The sequence below is a fragment of the Coregonus lavaretus genome, assembly GCF_964263955.1.
Source record: "Coregonus lavaretus genome assembly, chromosome: 16".
Classification (NCBI taxonomy): domain Eukaryota; kingdom Metazoa; phylum Chordata; class Actinopteri; order Salmoniformes; family Salmonidae; genus Coregonus; species Coregonus lavaretus.
Window position 1 is genome coordinate 10,891,324 of NC_140003.1, and position 21,811 is coordinate 10,913,134.

The following is a 21,811-nucleotide window of genomic DNA, read 5'->3' on the forward strand; positions in this document are numbered from 1 at the left end:
ACAGTGGTGAAAAAGAAAGGAAATGAGAAGTAAAGTTGTGGTGGAAACTAGGAAACCCCTAGACTCGTTTTTTAGTCAGAATGAGGGTTTTGAACCAATGTAACCTGGGAGATCCGTTTGAAGTGTCGATTAATGGGTGAAGTGGCATCAGTGAGAGTCATAAGAAGTGGACTTATTTTTATTTTTTGTGTGTCCGAGGAGCAGAAGAGGCGTGCGTTGTGCCTCAAGAAGATATATGAATGGAACGTTTCATGTATGGATCTTCAAAGCAGAGTGCCTATCAAGGGGGTTATCTCTGGGGTGGCGCATAAAGTGCGTGCAGATGTAATACCTGAGGAAGTAGATGGAGTGGTTGGTGCACGTCGTTGACTGACCCTCATGGTAGATGGAGTGAAGAAATTAACTTCATCCATACTTGTTTTCTTTGATGAAGAGTCTCTCCCTTCTCATGTCGGGCTATGTGAGATACCCTGTAAGAGCCTTTGTGCACAAACCCCTTCAGTGCCATAAATGCAAAATATTTGGTATTGTGTCAAGCATACGCAGATGGGAAGAGTATTGAATTGTGGTGGCGAACATGAACCCGAATTTCCGAATTGCCCTGTTGGGTGAAGGAGACAGAGGTGGCAAGAATAAGGGCTGTCCAGCGTGTCTCCTATCTGGAGGCTGTGAGAAGAGTTGAAGGAGCGAGTGGCGTTGAAGATGCAATGGTAATTGAGCCTGCACCAGTGAATGTTTCTCTGTAATCAAGGGATCCTGATATATTACATGTGAAAAAGGTGGACTTTGTAGCATTTATTGCAATGGTCATAAACTGCATAGCACAAACAAAGAAATCAGGAAAAAATTAGAATCATTGTGAGCGCAGCAGAACGCTTTTTGGGACTCAGTGAGTTTACAACCGAAGCATTGCAAGAAATCCTGTCAAAGGATGATCCACCCTCACAGGCCCCTGAGCCTTTGTAGGGATGTGACTTGAATTGAAATGTGACTGAAGGAGTGGGATGTTGTTGTTGTTGTTTGTACAATATATGTTTTCCTATAGTTTACCATCCATACAGTAGGTGGCGACATGCACCTTTAACACATTTTGGCGGACCACCATAATACCATAGAAGAAGAACTGCGCTGAAGTTCGCAAGATAGCTCACTAGTTGCTAGCGAAAAGGGTCAGTCAACAACAGCACGTTTGAGTAGAGGAGACTGGCCTTCTGTACTGCAACGTTTAAAAACAGATTCATAACAAGGTACTCCAGTAAGTATATGGCCATATCGATGTGTTGACTGTTAAATTATTTCATAACACTAGCTATTGATATGCAAATGTTGTGACCTAGCTATGTACTGTAACTATATATTCCTAGCTTGTCACCAAAATAGCTAGCTAGCAAGTTAGCAATTCAACTGGTGTTTCAAGCATACTTGACTTATTAAAATTAGCTGGAGTTTGGCTGAATCATTAGTAGCTGGGCCTTATAAAAATGTGAACATAATGCAAAGTGGCTAAGTTAGCTACGATAAGCTAACTAGCTACCTAGAAATATGATACAATATCAATGAATTACAAGCCATCTCACTTAGCATAGGTAACTAGCAAGCCCAATTTAAGTGCAGGGTTAATGTTGAATTTAACTTTTTAAGAATCACACTTATCTAGGTAAAATAGGGAAAGTTGTATCTAACTTCTGATCACATGCTTGGTTCGGAAAGTTGTTCAATGTTGACGCTGCTGTCTGCTACCTAACGTTAGTGAATTGCTTTTCGCTCGTTGAAATGTTCTGTCTCAAACAAAGTTCATAAGTGTTGCCCATAGCATTGTTGCTGCACTTTTCAAATATAAAGCCTCAGTGCAGCTGCTTATGAATCCATTCCCTTCTTAAGACAGTTGCACGTGAATAGTTTGGTTTCCCCTTTGAGGCTTGAAAACTAAAATGCTACACGCTTTCACGAAACGGCAGAGATACTAGCTAACCAGTAAAGTAGTTATATAAACAAGTATAACGTACTTGCCCACAGGCATCTTTTTAGCATTATCAAGAACTTGAGAAATCTTAGAATGTATGACGCAACCTCGAATTTTCAATCATCAGACAGGTGAAGTGGTAATAGATTACACATGTCATGTTGTGGAAAGCTTTATTTGATTTGCCTGAAAACAACAGCAGGAGGTATTGTTGTGCAAGAAAGGTGAAAGTGTACTACATAAGCAGATCATGTTAATTTTATTTGTGTAATAATTGATCTTGTACCTCCAGGCTATGACCTTTGTGTATTGCAATGCAGCGGTAATTATTTTATAGTCCTGGAGCATGTGGCTCCTTGTTGGGGTTAATTTCTGAATTACTCATTTTGGTGTTAGGTTTTCAAAGGAATAATGCATATTCATCAGTAACACTATCCTCATAATCCACTTGTTCACAGAAACAAAATGAATGTTGGTGTAGCGCACAGTGAGGTGAATCCCAACACTCGGGTCATGAACAGTCGAGGGATCTGGCTGACCTATGCCCTCGGTGTTGGAATGCTTCATATTGTGCTCTTGAGCATACCCTTCTTCAGTGTACCTGTGGTGTGGACTCTCACTAATGTTATACACAATTTTGTAAGTCATTTTTCTTCTCATGAATTCATTTGTTGACCCCATTTTGAGTGTTTTTATTACCTATTATTACTTGGGCCGGGACGATACCAGTATCGCGATTAAAACACGAAACAGACCAAACTTTTGGTCCTTTAAAAACCTGCTGTATGTAAAATATTGTGTGCTATATCTTGGGAAATAAATAAATGTGACTCTGGATGACAACATAATGATGTTTGTTTCCAACATTAGGGCTGTTTTCCTAAAGAAGTTAAATCTGCTTTGTTTTGTTTCCTGCCACGATACTAACGAGTGTCGCGGTATCGTCCTGGCCCTAATTATTACCAGTTTGTCCTTCTTACTTTCAGCCATATCATGGCAAAAAAAAAAAAAAAAAAGTTGGTGCCTAGACAATTGCTGCTTCCTCAATGCACTGGCGCCTCATTGTTCCTAGTGGAATCCCTTTTAATAAAGGAACAAGGTCACTGGCATGTCATCACTCACTAAGTTTAGCTGTTGTCCCCATATTGTATGTGAAGTCTTCTGCATCACAGTGATAAGGAAGGCCATTAAAAGGGGACCACAATATCCTGCGATTTTTAGTTAAGCAGCTTATGGTTTCCTGTATCTTTTATTGCTTGCCAGCAAGTACTAGTTCAGCTGGTAAATCAAGAACATTTTCAGAGACATTGTTATTAGAATGTAGCATTCTCATTCAAATGACCTCGTATCCCCAGTGCCAGGTGTTGTAAAGAAACTAAGGAAGCGAATACCCAGAACGTACTAACTCCCATGTCCCACTTATGACCTAGTAGTTAATAAAGTATCAGTCCTGTGTTGTGGTAATTATGAGGCTTTGGTCAGCAGTTTTCACACGCACTCAGCTTCTTACCATAAATACAGTTCAGGTTCTATCACAGCTCTGTCCATTACATTTGTACATTTTAGTCATTTAGCAGACTTTTTTTTCTCTTCTCCGTACTGGTCCCCCATGGGAATCGAACCCACAACCCTGGCGTTGCAAGCGCTACACTCTACCAACTGAGCCACACGGGACCATGGAAAGATAAAGATGAATTCCCTTTTATCAAAAGAAAAAGACACATAGCTGTGCTACCACATCTACCCTCAGTCCCTGGCAGCATTTGCTACTTTAAGATTTGTTTGCCTTGTCTTAGTGGACTGTCTCTCACCATCGAGACTTGGACTCATTCCCTGTATGTATGTATGTATGTATGTATGTCTGTCTTCCAGGGGATGTATGTCTTCATGCATGCAGTGAAAGGCACTCCTTTTGAGACCCCAGACCAAGGCAAAGCCCGGCTCCTGACACATTGGGAACAGTTGGACTACGGCGTGCAGTTCACATCATCCAGAAAATTCTTCACCATCTCCCCTATCATTTTGTACGTCGCCTTCTGTCATTTAGAACAAGAGGTTACATTTTTTGTCTATTGGCTTTAGATACCCATTTAGCATCCAGTGCAGAAGTAATTGTAAACTGTATGAGGTGGTTTTCTGGACACATTAAGATTAAGCCCAGTCTTGGACTAAAAAGCACTTAAATGGAGATCCTCCATTGAGAATGCGTTTTAGTCCAGGACTGGGCTTAATCTGTGTCTGGGAAAACGGCCCTATAAATGCTAATGGTTGACCATGCTGCATATATTTTTCAATTGACACATTTGCTAACTTTTTTTTTTTTATCCCCCTAGATATTTTCTTGCAAGCTTCTACACAAAGTACGACACAACACACTTTGTCATAAACACTGCCTCCCTTTTGAGCGTGCTGATCCCCAAATTGCCACAACTACACGGAGTCCGAATCTTTGGTATCAACAAGTATTAATCTGAGTGTTAAGAGGGTCAGTGGTGTGTGACCAACTCTCAAAGGAGCTATTGCCTCATAGCAAGATGAATAGTTAACCCTATGTATTCTGTACCACTGGAGTGTGTACTAAGCAGTTTTGTACAGTTTGTGCAATTGTCACTCATTGTTTAGATATGTCAGGTTAAACTGTAGTGGGAGAATGAGAGAAGAGAATGCCATGTGCATTACTAACTTAAGTAAATATTTAATGTTGTATTTTTTTGACCTGCATAGACCTGGGCTGGCCCAGGTTTCAAAGATGGGGCCTTTTTTTGTTCTGTTCCGTTTATTGTTGTTTGCCCTCACTTCACACAGCGTTCCTTGTCACAATGTATTTTTCTGTTCTTAACCAGAAGCCTTGAAAATACCAGATGTATTTTTAAAGATAATTTCTTCATAATAGTAAGGGCCTATGGTTCATTGTTCATTGACACACTCTTAATTTTTCGATGGGTGTCAATGTTCGCATTACTGAAAAAAAATGGGGCCTTAGAACCGTTGCGTAAAATTTACACTAAATATCTGCGTGCGCCATTTCTGAAGACTGTACACGCACAAAAATATTGAGATTTATAAACTTGGCACATGCCAATCATACGCATGTTTCCCCTTATAAATCAGACCTGTCGTAAAACTGTGCGCATGAACAAGCATTATAACTCCACCTGAAACGCCTATCATTTACCTTTTATGGTGACAATGACGCCCTTATTTACTTTGGAAGTATTGGAATTACGCAAAGACCATATCTAGAAATGGTGAACTTTATCAAATGTTTTTGGAGGTGTTGGCAGAATGTTTTCTTTTGCAGTTACAGTTGCTATAGGCTATCTGACCGTTGCTAATTGTCGTGGACCTGTAAACAGATTTCTCTAGTAGATATTTCATTTACAGTGCATTCGGAAAGTACTCAGACCCCTTGACTTTTTCCACATTTTGTTACGTTACAGCCTTATTCTAAAATAGAGTAAATAGTTTTTTCAGTCTACACACACTACCCCATAATGACAAAGAAAAAACTGGTTTTTAGAAATGTTTGCAAATGAATAAAAAATAAACTGAAACATCACATTTACACAGTACCTGTCAAAAGTTGACACACCTACTCATTCAAGGGTTTTTATTTGTTTTTACCATTTTCTACTTTGTAGAATAATAGTGAAGCCATCAAAACTATGAAATAGCACATATGATATCATGTAGTAACCAAAGAAAGTGTTAAACAAATTAAAAAATGTTTTATATTTGAGATTCTTCAAAGTAGCCACCCTTTGCCTTGATGACAACTTTGCACACTCTTGGCATTCTCTCAACCAGCTTCACCTGGAATGCTTTTACAACAGTCTTGAAGGAGTTCCCACATATGCTGAGCACTTGTTGGCTGCTTTTCCTTAACTCTGCGGTCCGACTCATCCCAAACCATCTCAATTGGGTTGAGGTCGGGGGATTGTGGAGGCCATGTCATCTGATGCAGCACCATCACCCTCCTCCTTAGTAAAATAGCCCTTTCACAGCCTGGACAAAATTCCACCGGTCTAATGTCCATTGCTCGTGTTTCTTGGCCCAAGCAAGTCTCTTCTTCTTATTGGTGTCCTTTAGTAGTGGTTTCTTTGCAGCAATTCGACCATGAAGGCCTGATTTACACAGTCCCCTCTGAACAGCTGATGTTGAGACGTGTCTGTGACTTGAACTCTGAAGCATTTATTTGGGCTGCAATTTCTGAGGCTGGTAACTCTAATGAACTTATCCTCTGCAGCAGAGGTAACTGTAACGTAACAAAATGTGGAAAAAGTCAAGGGGTCTGAATACTTTCCAAATGCACTGTAAATGAAATATCTACTTGAGAAATTTGACATTACAGTATTCAGACGTAGCCTACAAACGTCAATGGAAAAAGGTGAACCCTCTGATTTTCCGTTAAACTGCACTTCAGAACGAATCACAGAGCAAAATACTTAAAATAGCTTATCTATTTACTAATGTGAAGTGGGTCCAATTAAATGAGAGATGGGATGAATGGTAGCCTATCCCAACTTGTAGGCCTAAAGGCTATTTCGCGAGTATGAAACCATCAGTCAGAAAAGGTGAGGAATTTTATTCTGCAATGATCATGGAATTGAAATAAATAATAGAAAATAGAAATCTATTTCTATAATTATTTTAAAATTCAAAGATCAAAAATAGATTTTCGCTCTTTTCACTAATGGCAAATGATTTCATCTTAATATATTTAGCTAGGCCTACCTGCACAAGGCCACTACTAGTCTACTTTTGCCTTCTTACGATGCAATACTTCAACCACTAGAAACTGTGCATACGCCTGGTCTAAAGCAGGGGTGCCGAACTAATGTTATTTCCTTGCCATCAAAATTTGCAAAAAAATAGTCCTATATTCATCATTTTGGGATTTTTCAATGCTCCCTAACTGTCTTGTGATTTACTAGCGAGCTGGACAGTCAAGAAACTGTATGACTGTAGGTCCATTGACTGCACAGTGATTAGTGAGCTGGACAGTCAAACTGTATAATAGTGTGGTCCTCTGTAGCTCAATTGGTAGAGCATGGCGCTTGTAACACCAGGGTAGTGGGTTCGATCCCCGGGACCACCCATACGTAAAAATGTATGCACACATGACTAAGTCGCTTTGGATAAAAGCTTCTGCTAAATGGCTTATTATTATAAATATAGGTCCATTATAATTTATACGGTTTAGATTTGGTTTGTCATTTTAAAGTATGAGTGTTTTTTGTTTTTGTTTTTTACTCAAACCAGCTCCGTGGGTTATATGTTTGACACCCCTGGTCTAAAGTTTGTGGGAGGATAAGCACATTCTCACATCAGTTTTTATTAATGGCAACTTTAGTGTGAATACTGGCGCACGCATGTTTGGGGCATATTTTGTGCGTATGCAACACTTATGAGGCCCCTGAAGAATATGAAATACTAATTTTGCATGATTTCCTTTGTATATGAATCATTTCTCATTGTTACTCAATCATATAGGGCAGGCATTTTTGCAGTGTAAATAGTTTTTCTGTACAGGTTCACGTCTTGATTCTTATGTGAAGATCAGATGATTTGTCATAAGATGTTAAGTGTTTTCAGATAATTGTTTACTGAGACAGGTCTATGGTATGCCTATGTTCCTACACAACTGCCAAAATAAAGGAAACACTTGAGTAAATGAGGGATACAAAGTATATTGAAAGCAGGTGCTTCTGCACAGGTGAGGTTCCTGAGTTAATTAAGCAATTAACATCTCATCATGCTTAAGGTCATATAAAATGCCCAGTTGCCCATTATTTCAGCTACCATGGCTAGAAGAGATCAGCGACTTTGAAAGAGGGGTCTCAAAGGAGCATAGGTGGTTTAAAGTATGTGTGTCTCACCAGCGCTCAACTCAATTGAACACTTATGGCGCCTGAGACAGCATTTTCCACCACCAAAACACCAAATTATGGAATTTCTCGGGAAGAATGGCGTCACATCCCTCTAATAAAGTTCCAGACACCGGAAGTGGCTTCTCAATCCTCGTTACCTGTGGTGATATTAAATATTAGCGATATTACTGTGCAATGTAGATGTTATATTTACACCTGAGATTGCATAACAATTCGTATGTTGATGTAGTGTCCATCGGTTATGAATGTTTCAAACTGTTTGAAGTTGTGCTTTTATGTCAGTTCCTGGTTTCAAAGGGCATCAAAAACAACAATAACCATGAGCCTTTGCGTTTCTGCCGCCACAGAAACAGACCCTGGGTCTGTTCTAACGCGACAAATGTCGGTTAATCCAGAGGTAAAACCTCACGTAGTTTGGACAACTGCGTGATCTGCCCACGGGAGAGTATAATGCGACAAACAAATTACGTTCCTGTTATTATGCTATCGAGTGCCATGTGTTTGCTAACAGATCTCATGGTTTATTTTAGTGCTGTGTATGGCAACTCAGTTAACAGAAATTGAAACACCTCGCCCAACAGGCATTTTTTCTCTCCAAATTTCCAGGGGTCATGTGAATTTTATCTGCTCCGATTAGACGATACAGACCGCAATGCTGTATGGGATGAGTAGTTTGTTAGCCCCCTAACTCTGGTATGTACACAGTCTTGTACCCTTGACTTTTCATATCACTTTTTTTTTTTAAGCGCTTTCTAATCTTTTGAACTAATTGTCCACCCCGGAGATTTTTGAACCTATTCCACTTGACCAGCACTTTTTGAAATTAGCATGCTAAAAATAAATTGCTGTGTCAGTTCCGGAACCATAACAATTTACACTTACATTTTAGTCATTTAGCAGAGACTTAGTTAGTGAGTGCATACATTTTGTATTTTTTTCATACTGGGCCCCCGTGGGAATCGAACCCACAACCCTGGCGTTGCAAGCGCCATGCTCTACCAACTGAGCTACACGGGGCTGTGGAAAGAGCCCTATTGAAGCTGTTCCTGCTGCTCATGATGTCCCAACGACCTTTTAAGAGACACCCTGTGTTTCCTTTATTTTGGCAGTTACCGGTATATTCATGTAGCTGTACTTGTTTAGTATATGAATATCTCCTGGAGGCTACTACCAAGGCAGCTAGTCCTGTTTTTCCACGGTATTCTCTGAGCTTTGTCAGCCCTTGTACCTAACATCATTAAAACATTTATGCCCTTAAAGCAGCATGTATGTCTTAACTGGCTGAAATGGATGGGAACCATATTGACATGCACTGAGGATGAGCATAAAACAAGCTGTGAATGCTTGATGTCACAGTGGCAAAAACTTTATTGCATTTAATTTGACACAGTAACAAAGTAAAACAATGTTTATGTAACCCAAAATCTTCCAGAAGTAAAATTATGTAATTGTCACACCTTGATCTAGTCTCGTTCATCAACCGCTTGTACCTAGTAGTCTGACACGAGACTAATCCAATTATAAAGGTCTAGCATTCCTGTAACAATTATGTGAACCTTTAAGAATTCATTTTGATATAGGGTACTGGCCTGTTAAGGTCTTCACACTGTTGGCCCAAGACTCCTTTGAAAACTTCAAAGCGGTGATTCAGATCTTTTTGAGCATGGATTTTATATTTAGTCCCAAATGCCCCATCGGTAGAGGCTGTTCCATAGAAGACTCTGCCTATCCTAGAATGGACTAGCGCCATGGCACACATAACACAAGGCTCTCGAGTAACGTACAGGTCGTACCCGGTGCAGATGTATGGCTGACCGCTCTCCTCTGCACTATCCCCGTTCTGCACGACCCCACAGGTTGTCATGGGGCTGGCACCCTGTTTTTGAGAGGGTGAGGAATAGGGCAAAACAGACTGGCATGCAGGGTACTTATCGTATGTGTAGGCCCCACCACCCTGCCCACGTGCCACAAGGTCAATGCAGACCATGATGGCGTGATGAAGTGGGTGACCGCCTTTCCGGCAGTCATGTCCCACAGCGAGGATCCTCTCTGCCTCTGGGTCAACGACTGCAGCCCCCACAGCCTCCATGCCACTCTGCTGCCCCGCTCTGGCTGCAGCCACAGCAGCCATCATGTACTCCTGCATCTTCGCTTTCTGAGAGGAGGTGAACAGCTGGCCCTTCAGGGCCACAGTCACCTGTTTGTCCTCGTGAAAGGAGGTGGGCCAGTGTTTGCTGGCCTGCTCAAACTGAGGTCTGGTCAAAGGAGGGCATGCTGGTATCTTGACCAGGAAAGGGTCCCCTAGACCTTCACAGTTTAATCTACCTGAGGACGACAGATCAGATATGTGCATGTCCTTACTGTGGTCAATGACTGGTGCATCACTGGCTAGGCATACAATGACCTCCAGAGGGTGAGGGCTGCCCTTATCCTTGCATGACCGTACTCTCTTGATGTGCAGAAGTCCAGGTAATGGGTATACTTTGGCCAACTCCTTTATCAAACGAGAGGTTTCTTTCTTGTTGATGATGGGAGCTGCAAAGGCCTCGATTAGCTCAGTGTCTTGTGACTGCTCGTTGGACAGCACAGGGTAAGCAACCCAGGAGTCGAAGTCACACTCAGATTCTTTCCTGCGTTTGGGCTGTGGCTCCATTTCAAAGTACCTCTGTTAAAAATCAGGACGAAACACAACTCGGATCCAGACAAAATGTTTACAACAAGAAGATAAACATTGGATGCGGTGGCGCAGATATGTGAGGTTGTTTCAGAGCATGCGGGAAAAAAATACTGTCAGTGTATACTTAACATTACCGCATAATGATCGATGAATTCAATTTACCTTGTTGACCAGCTTTGATTAGAAGTGTAAGAAGTGACCGATTTCATTCAGATACGTGGAGCTAGCTCTCCCTTTCCATCCATGCTTGTTGATGTCCGACTGCATATAATATCCCCCTGAAACAAAGGCTATCACTCTTCATAGCCACCCACGGTTTTGTTTCCTAGATAAATAAAATGTACTGATTTAAATTAAAACAATCCTTTGATATCGACAAAACCTTTACAATTTTCTTAATATTTCTCAAATCGGAAAAATGAAACTGCACCTACATTAGAATGTTATTTGAGGTTTCATGGAGGAATTGTTTATGTGACAAGGCTTCTCACAAATACAATAAGTACACGGTCGTAGCAGGTTAAGATTAGGAAAAAGGGTTAGGGATGGCTTGCATGCAACAGCAAAAAATTGTCTATTTTTTACATTAATTTGACAAAAGCTGGATCCCGTCTAGCCATGACCGAAGTACACGCGACGTCACTAGCTTCTATGAAGGGGCCAGAGTTCCGGTCTAAGAGCACGGTTTCAACTGCTCCTACAGTCTTGCTTTGGTACTACAGTTTAACTGGAGCCCTGCACAGAGAGACCATTTCCATACACAGCCACATAGCGAAGTCAGATTTGAAAAATCCTAATAAGACACTTTAGTCATCACCTTTTGTGCACAAAACATCCATTGAATTATTCAAATAACTGTTGCTGAGGCCAATTTTTTACATTAATTTTTTCATCACTCACAGCTGAAGATAATGGCTGTGTTCAAGAGCATCAAAACGACTGCGACTGCAGACTGATCTACAAATCACCTTGCATCATAAATAACTACTCATTATTATTTGTAGATCAGTCAGTCACAATTTACCCATGATACATTGTGGTTTTGATCCTCTCGAACACGTCCATTAACATTTTATATTCATCCAATGTCTGACGTTTTTGGATGACATGATGATGTTGTTGCTTCCTGTGCGCACTGAATGCTAGTGCGCATGTGATGTTGGTCCGTATAAACCGGATGCAACCCGATATAGAAGGTCCATGAATTGACCTATGCAAACATGAGTAGATTACCTTGAAAACAATACGCGGACATCTTGGAAGAAGTCTCCAGTTCTTATTATACCTCAGTGGCTTCTATAGCCACAAAGTCATAAACCCCGCCCATTTCTGCTATTTATCTTCTTAAAATTGTATTATAACCTTAACCACACTACTAAACGTATGCCTAACCCTAACCTTAAATTAAGAAAATAATTTGTAGCTATGTGGCTATAGAAGCTGGTGGAATCTAGTACAAGCGTCAGAGACGGAAGAGGAAGCGAGACATACCACACCCTCTTTTTTTCTGTTTCAATGGAAGTCTATGGGAGATTCTCGTTTGGGCAAAAGACCATACTCCGTCCTCTCCTCCGTGACCCGGAAACCAGTAAGTGGTCAAGGAGTGTGTCATTTCATTAGTAGGCAAACGGAAGAGTGTCCTTCCCTCCTCCATAGCCACGTTTCATCGAGGATATTTATGTGTATCATACCGCGGAAGAGGTTTTAAATCTGCCACACTCACTTTGAATCAGCTTTTGTTTTGTCAGAGGAGAAAAACATGCACACGTTTAAAAACAATATGCTACTTATTGTTTTATCTATAAAATGTCTTGCACAACTAACTTAATTTGTTTTGATCACTTTACACATTTATTTTGGAATCCACCCCTGTAAATGTAATTTGCCTAATGATGCGTGAGTGGAGAAGGACCATCTAATTTCAAACAAGCGCATTTCCTTCCACCTTCATTCTCCTCGATTACCTTTGACTTTTTTCAAAAGGGGGAGAGAGAGGAATAGAGAAATCTAATTGATAAAAGGCCAATGGCCAAAGTCTGTCCTCCGCGACCCAGAAACCTGTAAGTGGTCGAGTGGTCCAGGAGTGTCAATTCGTTAGCAGGCAAACGGAAGAAACTCATCCCCTCCTTTTGGCGAGGAAGCACAAGTGTATCCTACCTGAGTCATTCGTGGAAGAGATTTGAAATCTATCACTATTGTTTTCTCGAAGAAGAAAAGCTTGCAAACATTTAAAACCATATCCTTTTATCTATAAAATGTCTTGCACAACTAGCTATATTTGTTTTTATAAATGTATACATTTATTTTGTGATTCCACCCTGTAAACGTCATTTACCTGATGATGCACGGTTGGAGGAGTCATTTCATTCAAGTGCATTTTTGTCCACTTTCCCTCTCCTCGATTACCTTTGACCTATTTCAAAAGGAGGCCAGAGAGGATGTAGTTCAGCAAATACAATTGAGAAAAGGCAAATTAACTAAGGATGCGTTTAGACAGGCAGCACAATTTCTTTTTTTCCACTAATTGGTCTTTTGACCCATCACATCCGATCTTTTCACATATCTTTTTCAGAGCTGATCTGATAGGAATACCTTTGTAAGAATGCTGTTCATTGACTATAGCTCAGCATTCAACACCATAGTACCCTCCAAGCTCATCATTAAGTTCGAGGCCCTGGGTCTGAACCCCGCCCTGTGCAACTGGGTCCTGGACATCCCGACGGGCCGCCCCCAGGTGATGAAGGTAAGAAACAACACCTCCACTTCGCTGATCCTCAAAACTGGGGCCCCACAAGGATGCGTGCTCAGCCCACTCCTGTACTCCCTGTTCACCCAACACTGGGGCCCCACAAGGATGCGTGCTCAGCCCACTCCTGTACTCCCTGTTCACCCATGAAGTTCCTTGGCGTACACATCACTGACAAACTGAAATGGACCACCCACACAGACAGTGTGGTGAAGAAGGCACAACAGAGCCTCTTCAACCTCAGGAGGCTAAAGAAATTTGGCTTGGCACATAAAACCCTCACAAACTTTTACAGATGCACAATTGAGAGCATCCTGTCGGGCTGTATCACCGCCTGGTATGGCAACTGCACCGCCCGCAACCGCAAGGCTCTCCAAAGGGTGTTGCGGTCTGCCCAACGCATTACCGGGGGCAAACTACCCGCCCTCCAGGACACCTACAGCACCGATGTCACAGGAAGGCCAAAAAGATCATCAACCACCCGAGCCACTCTCTGTTCACCCCGCTATCATCCAGAAGCCGAGGTCAGTACAGGTGCATCAAAGCTGGTACCGAGAGACTGAAAAACAGCTTCTATCTCAAGGCCATCAGACTGTTAAACAGCCATCACTAGCACATTAAAGGCTGCTGCCTATAGACAGACTAGAAATCACTGGCCACTTTAAGAAATGGAACACTAGTCACTTTAATAATGTTTACATATCTTGCATTACTCATCTCATATGTATATACTGTATTCTATACTATTCTACTGTATCTTAGTCCATGCCGCTCTGACATCGCTCCTCCATAGATGAACAGTACCAGTCAAAAGTTTGGACACACCTACTCATTCCAGTGTTTTTCTTTATTTTTACTATTTTCTACATTGTAGAATAATGGTGAAGACATCAAAACTATGAAATAATACATATGGAATCCTGTAGTAACCAAAAAAGTGTTAAACAAATCAGAATATATTTTATATTTGAGATTCTTCAAATAGCCACCCTTTGCCTTGATGACAGCTTTGCACACTCTTGGCATTCTCTCAACCAGTCACCTGGAATGAATTTCAATTAACAGGTGTGCCTTGATAAAAGTTAATTTGTGGAATTTCTTTCCTTCTTAATGCGTTTGAGCCAAATCAGTTGTGCTGTGACAAGGTAGGGGGGGGGTATACAGAAGATAGCCCTATTTGGTAAAAGACCAAGTCCATATTATGGCATGAAAGTTTCATCAAGTGCAGTCGCAAAAACCATCAAGCGCTATGATGAAACTGGCTCTCATGAGGACCGCCACAGGAATGGAAGACCCAAAGTTACCTCTGGTGCAGAGGATAAGTTCATTAGAGTTACAGTGCCTTGCAAAAGTATTCATCCCCCTTGGCGTTTTTCCTATTTTGTTGCATTACAACCTGTAATTTAAATTGATTTTTATTTGGATTTCATATAATGGACATACACAAAAATACAAAATGGTGAAGTGAAATAAAAAAAATAAAATAAAAAAAAGTGGTGTGTGCATATGTATTCACCCCCTTTGCTGTGAAGCCCCTAAATAAGATCTGGTGCAACCAATTACCTTCAAAAGTCCACCTGTGTGCAATCTAAGTGCCATATGATCTCAGTATATATACACCTGTTCTGAAAGGCCCCAGAGTCTGCAACACCACTAAGGAAGGGGCACCACCAAGCAAGCGGCACCATGAAGACCAAGGAGCTCTCCAAACAGGTCAGTTTTTTTGTCTTATTTCTTCTCTGTTTCACAATGAAAAATATTTTGCATCTTCAAAGTGGTAGGCATGTTGTGTAAATCAAATGATACAAACACCTTTCAATGGCGCCCTTTTCTTGAGAGCAAAACAATTCACATCTCTTGTCCCCATTTGTTTAATGCAGGGCACCTGCTCCCTCTGACCAGCAGAAACACAAACAATTATCACCAGACCACTTCTGGTTACCTTCACCGATTCCACAGCACCCAACTCTGTTTTCACACATCCTGAAACCACAAATGGATCAGCCAAAAGGCAAGGGTCCACTTTTTCAAAAAATGTCACTCCTACTGTCAGACTCATCTTCTTCCTGACCCTCGGTGCAAGCCTCAGGCTCTGAGAACTTCACCACACCTATCCCCTCAGATACTTCGGCCTGACTCACTTCCATTTTTCCTCCTGTCTTCAATCCGGCGTACAGCTCACTCTGCTTACTTTCTACCATTCTTCCTTAACAAACCATCTCCCTTTTTTTCACAATTTCTAACAGATTCAAACTCACCCTCTTCCTCCCTCTCTCTCTTCAACATCATCTGCATCTCTTTTTCCCTCCATTCCTCCTCCGTATTCCAAGTATACGTCTCCTTATGATAATACTGCACTTCTCCTGACATACATCTTGTTCTTGCCCTCTGAAGGGACGCCATTGTCCTTATCTCTAGTGCATCCAGTCCAGACACAACAACACGTCCCACAGAGATCAAATGTCAAGATCAAATTCAGTGCACTGCATACAAGGAATATCCGGTCACAAATGACACTACACATTGGTACCACAAGGTGGTGTCAATTAACCATATATTATGCCAATCTACTACACTTTCCTTCAGCATCTTGAGAGAATGCGAATGCGCAGTCAGAAACACATTTTCTTGTGTTAGACTAAATTCAAAATGGATTAAATTGATTTTTTTCCCTCACCTGTTTTTAATCACACAATACCCCATAATGACAAAGTGAAAACATGTTTTTAAACTGATTGAAAATGAAAATTATTTGCAAATGTATTGAACATTTAATACAGAAATATCTAATTTACGTAATTATTCACACCCGTGAGTCAATGCTTTGTAGAAGCACCTTTCGCAGTGATTACAGCTATGAGTCTTTATGGGTAAGTCTCTAAGAGCTTTGCACACCTGGATTGTGCAACATTTGGCCATTTATTATTTTCAAAATTCTTCAAGCTCTGTCAAATTGGTTGTTGATCATTGCTAGACAGCCATTTTCAGGAGTTGCCATAGATTTTCAAGTAGATTTAAGTTAAAACTGTAACTCGGCCACTCAGGAATATTACCTGTCATCTTGGTAAGCAACTCCAGTGTAGATTCGGCCTTGTGTTTTAGGTTATTGTCCTGCTGAAAGGTGAATTCTTCTCCCAGTGTCTGGTGGAAAGCAGACTGAACCAGGTTTTCCTCTAGGATTTTGCCTGTGCTTAGCTCCATTCCATTTATTTTTTATACTGAAAAACTCCCCAGTCCTTAATGATGACAAGCATACCCATAACATGATGCAGCCACCACTATGCTTAAAAATATGGAGAGTGGTACTCCATAATGTGTTGTATTGGATTTGCCCTGAACATAAAACTTTGTATTCAGGACAAAAAGTTAATTGCTTTGCCACATTTCTTGCAGTATTACATTAGTGGCTTGTTGCAAACAGGATGCATGTTTTGGAATATTTGTATTCTGTACAGGCTTCCTTATTTTCACTCTGTCAATTAGGTTAGTATTGTGGAGTAACTACAATGTTGTTGATCCATCCTCAGTTTTCTGCTATCACAGCCATTAAACTCTAACTGAAATCCCTGAGCGGTTTCCTTCCTCTCCGGCAACTGAGTTAGGAGGGACGCCTGTATCTTTGTAGTGACTGGATGTATTGATACGCCACCCAAGTGTAATTTATAACTTCACCATTCTCAAAGGGAAATTCAATGTCAACCTTTTGAATTTTTACCCATCTACGAATATTATGTCCTTCTTTGTGAGGCACTGGAAAACCTCCCTGGTCTTTGTGGTTCAATCTGTGTTTGAAATTCACTGCTCGACTGAGGGACCATACAGAGAATTGTATATGTGGGGTACAGAGATGAGGTAGTCATTCAAAAATCATCTTAACCACTATTACTGAGTTCATGCAACTTATTATGTGACTTCTTAAGCAAATGTTTACTCCTGAACGTATTTAGGCTTGCCATAACAAAGGGGTTGAATACTTATTGACTCAAGACATTTGAGCTTTTCATTTGTAATACATTTTTAAAAGAAATTGAAAAATATAATTCCACTTTGACATTATGGGGTATTGTGTGTAGGCCAGTGACAAAAAAATCTCAATTTCATCCATTTTAAATTCAGTCTATAACACAACAAAATGTGGAAAAAGTAAAGGGATGTGAATACTTTCAGAAGGCATTGTATTTCAACGACATAAAATATGCATCCAAGCCGGACTGAAATCCGAAAACATGTTGGGTCATTTTCACAGCATTCCATTTCCTTACAAGCGGTCAAACTGGACATTTTTAAGTTTTGCACAGAAAATCGTTCCCGTTTTCTTTGTTATTGCATTTTCTCCCCGGTCCCTAAACGTCTTCCCACCGCGAAAATAAGCAGAGATGACAGAATTTTTTTTACCGATATCAACTAGATTGAAGCATTCATTCTATCGATTTAAAGCATTATCCTGGTGAGCATGGGTTTATTTAGTCTTCTAGGGCAACATATAATGACAGAAGAGAAGTTGCATGTATCTAATTAGACAAGTTGACTAACAAATCGCCTACCAAAATGTAGGGAATTATAAGCAGAAACATCTAAATCAGGCAAAAAAAATTGTTCCGCCGTCTCTGACTGTAGCCTACAGCCATTTCCTATATTAGTTGTTTAGGGTCGGGTGCGGGCCTCAGATTTTAATTTAATCACATATAGTCGGGCGGTTGTGGATAGGTTATTAGCAATTTTGGGGTTATTAATAATTGCGGGCAGGTACGGGTGAACAAACAGTTGACCCGTGCACCACTAATGCACACACACCCTTTAAATCCTGTATGCTCCTTGAGACCCCTCTTTCAAAGTCACTGAAATCTCTTCTTTTAGCCATGGTAGCCAAAATAACGGGCAACTGGGCATTTTATACATGACCCTAAGCATGATGGGATATTAATTAACTCAGGAACCACACCTGTGTGGAAGCACCTGCTTTCAATATACTTTGTGTCCCTCATTTACTCAACTGTTTCATTTATTTTCGCAGTTGTAGATCTCACTAGACATATTTTACTAAAGTAAATGGTCCCTTAGTTCAAAGTCAACTTATGTGCAAACAGCAATATGTGGTCTGCTTTTGCTGTGCTGCTTACTCAAAAATGGCTGATTGTGATTGTTTGCTCTACTTACAGACAAATGTTAATTTTGATCCACATGTAAAAGCATGAGAGGTCAGGCAAGCAACCAGGGGTGGACTGGGACCAAAAATTGGCCCTTGCATTTCTAATACACCAGCCCATTATTTTCCTTGAGGCCCCCATACCGGCCCATTTTGTTTCTCAATGCCCCCACACTGGCAATTTATTTTCTTTGAGGCTCCCATTATTAGCCAGATAATTTTGTGCAAAAAAACAAACACCATTTAGATAGGCCCATCTGGCATTTGCCCGACATGCCAGATGGCCAGTCCGCCCCTGCACACAACCCACACTCTCAGCTGCCAGTAATGTGACAGACAAACAGTTTGGCGTCACTTGTCTGCTGCCAGATGAACTCTGATGTTTTTGTATGTTTTTGTATTTCCCGGGGAGATATCCTATATTAGAGGTTAGGTTAGGATGACTTGTCTGTTTAACTCCAAGTGCTGTCTGATCACATCATTCAACCAACATAAATGGTGGAATAGGTGTAAAATATTAAGATGTAACTTCAGCAACTCAAAACAGATGGAAGGATAGAACTATACAGCGAGGGCTGCAATGAATAAGACATGCATTACCCGGGTCACCAATTACAAACATTTAGACATGAAGAGAGGGAGGGAAAATTGAAAAAAATAAAGTTTGCTTATTAATATATTGACGTCACTCTTTCTTGTCACAATAACCTGCTCTGAGTGGATTGTGAAGTATGAAGCAGAACAATTGAAGACACTCACAAGTCATCATTTCTTTGTGTTCCTGCCAGGGGTGTAAATTTAGATGTAAACAGAGATGTTGTTCCACTGCTAGCCTGGGAGAAGATCTCAGCGAGGTGTACCTCCAAGTCATGCGACCACAAAATGACACAGCAAAAGCCTGACCACTGATCAAATACACCTCAGCCAGCTGACAATAACAGCCCACTAATAAGGCTAGGTCAGATGTTTTTACCGCTTCAATAGGGCCAGGTAAAATCTCTCCCCCTTCTGACTTAACCATGAGTAGATCAAACTATGTGAGGGATGCCCACTGTGACCACACAAGTAATTGCTTGTAAACACAGTGTGAGGTTGGAGTCCTATATACCCCACACAATGAGACTGAGCAGCGTACTTGTTACTTGTGGTCAAAGATGTAACCAAGTGTTTGACCATAAATACCTTATATTGAAAACTTGAAGCTTTCTGAAAAAACAATGTTATGTTACTCATGCTACTAAATGTGATAAAACCAAGTATGTTATTGTATACAGTATGGCAAGAGAGATAGGGAGGCCATCTTTTTAAGGAAAGTTGAGAGGAAGATATTACTGATAAACTGACTCTCAAATGTTTTGTATCATTGTATACTGTAACTATTGAAGAAAATAAGAGGAGATCATGATTTTCTTAATTACAAAGAATACTATTAGAGTTACATATTAAAACATCAAGGAGAATTGGGCTGTTTTCAGAAAGTAGGCCATCATTGTGGGCCATAATTATAAAGAAAGCAGGTCAGCATCAGGAAAATGAAATTAGCATTATACTACATCCATATACACACTGGGTGTTGTATTTACAAGTAGACTGATGTACTGTATGTGGAGTAAAACCTGACTGCCAGGAATACTAAGAGGATACACAATGTGAAGCACAAACAATTGCATAGTCATTGATTCCTTTGACTTCAACTCCTCCTGTAAAAACCACAGCAAATGTTCCACTCAGATCTATTTCATAGACAATATATCTGGATCTTATTAGGGACAATAAAACAGCAGCCATTTTTCCAAATATCTTTGTAGTAACACATTATCACACCAAAACAACAATATGACCAAACTATAGGATTATTCAGAACTTTTGGAGATTGTATGTCGGTGATATTACAATATGACTTTTGCCAACTCCCTTGTTGCTGTCTTGCCAAACAGTTTGAATGTTGAATGCCGAAACAGTCCACCCAATCATGCAGAAATGTGCCACAAATTACTTTGTATTTCTATGCAGGCACGACGATATAAAAACCCATAAGTTCAAATGATGTAGGGTGATCCAAAACGATGTTGTGCAAACTTTATGACCAAAGCATATGGACTTTTGGACTGTATATAATGGAGTTCACGTCATACTTATAGCCAGTGTTGCAAAATGTACAGAGTATTGGGAGACAGCCACACTTTGTTTCTTATGGTTTGGCACAGTCTGGCTGTCACAAATACACAGTGCTTGACTTGGACTGAAATAGGTGGCGGGTACTCATTTTGGATGCCGGTACTGTTTGTATTTGGTGCAGGAGCTCCAAAATACATTTGAGCTAATATTCTATAAGAGGACCAGGAGCTCAAGCAGTAGAACTACATATATAGGTAAAAAAAATAGATACAGTACAAGAAACTATTGTCACAGAAAAAGCCCGAGTATGTATACGTTTATGCATACTGAGGATGTATAGTGCCTTGCAAAAGTATTCATCCCCCTTGGCGTTTTTCCTATTTTGTTGCATTACAACCTGGATTTTAAATGGATTTTTATTTGGATTTCATGTAATGGACATACACCAAATAGTCCACATTGGTGAAGTGAAATGAAAAAAATTACTTGTTTAAAAAAATGCTAAAAAATTAATAACGGAAAAGTGGTGCGTGCATATGTATTCACCCCCTTTGCTATGAAGCCCCTAAATAAGATCTGGTGCAACCAATTACCTTCAGAAGTCACATAATTAGTTCAATAAAGTCCACCTGCGTGCAATCTAATTGTCACATGACCTGTCACATGATCTCAGTATATATACACCTGTTCGGAAAGGCCCCAGTCTTCAACACCACTAAGCAAGGGGCACCACCAAGCAAGCGGCACCATGAAGACCAAGGAGCTCTCCAAACAGCTCAGGGACAAAGTTGTGGAGAAGTACAGATCAGGGTTGAGTTATAAAAAAATATCCGAAACTTGAACATTCCACGGAGCACCATTAAATCCATTATTAAAAAATGGAAAGAACATGGCACCACAACAAACCTGCCAAGAGAGGGCCGCCCACCAAAACTCACGGACCAGGCAAGGAGGGCATTCATCAAAGGTAACAAAGAGACCAAAGATAACCCTGAAGGAGCTACAAAGCTCCACAGCAGAGATTGTAGTATCTGTCGATAGGACCACTTTAAGCCGTACACTCCACAGAGCTGGGCTTTACGGAAGCGTGGCCAGAAAAAAGACATTGCTTAAAGAAAAAAATAAGCAAACACGTTTGGTGTTCGCCAAAAGCCATGTGGGAGACTCCCCAAACATATGGAAGAACATACTCTGGTCAGATGAGACTAAAATTGAGCTTTTTGGCCATCAAGGAAAATGCTATGTCTGGCGCAAACCCAACACCTCTCAT

At 40.6% G+C, this 21,811-nt stretch overlaps 2 protein-coding genes across 2 annotated transcripts; one reads left to right on the plus strand and one right to left on the minus strand.

The window, feature by feature from the left end:
• Positions 1-1,173: 1,173 nt before the first annotated feature.
• LOC311144046 (ORM1-like protein 1) lies at positions 1,174-8,592 on the plus strand. Its single transcript, XM_084179981.1, has 4 exons — positions 1,174-1,255; positions 2,422-2,602; positions 3,836-3,987; positions 4,297-8,592. Exons 2-4 carry the CDS (start codon positions 2,429-2,431, stop codon positions 4,430-4,432), a joined length of 462 nt encoding a protein of 153 aa, XP_084036107.1. The 5' UTR covers positions 1,174-1,255; positions 2,422-2,428; the 3' UTR covers positions 4,433-8,592.
• Positions 8,593-9,204: 612 nt separating this feature from the next.
• On the minus strand, positions 9,205-10,794 carry LOC311143558 (putative inactive tRNA-specific adenosine deaminase-like protein 3). The gene is made up of 2 exons (XM_084179411.1): positions 10,694-10,794; positions 9,205-10,519 (listed from the first exon to the last, which is right to left on the minus strand). Exon 2 carries the CDS (start codon positions 10,505-10,507, stop codon positions 9,413-9,415), a length of 1,095 nt encoding a protein of 364 aa, XP_084035537.1. The 5' UTR covers positions 10,508-10,519; positions 10,694-10,794; the 3' UTR covers positions 9,205-9,412.
• Between the last annotated feature and the right edge of the window lie 11,017 nt (positions 10,795-21,811).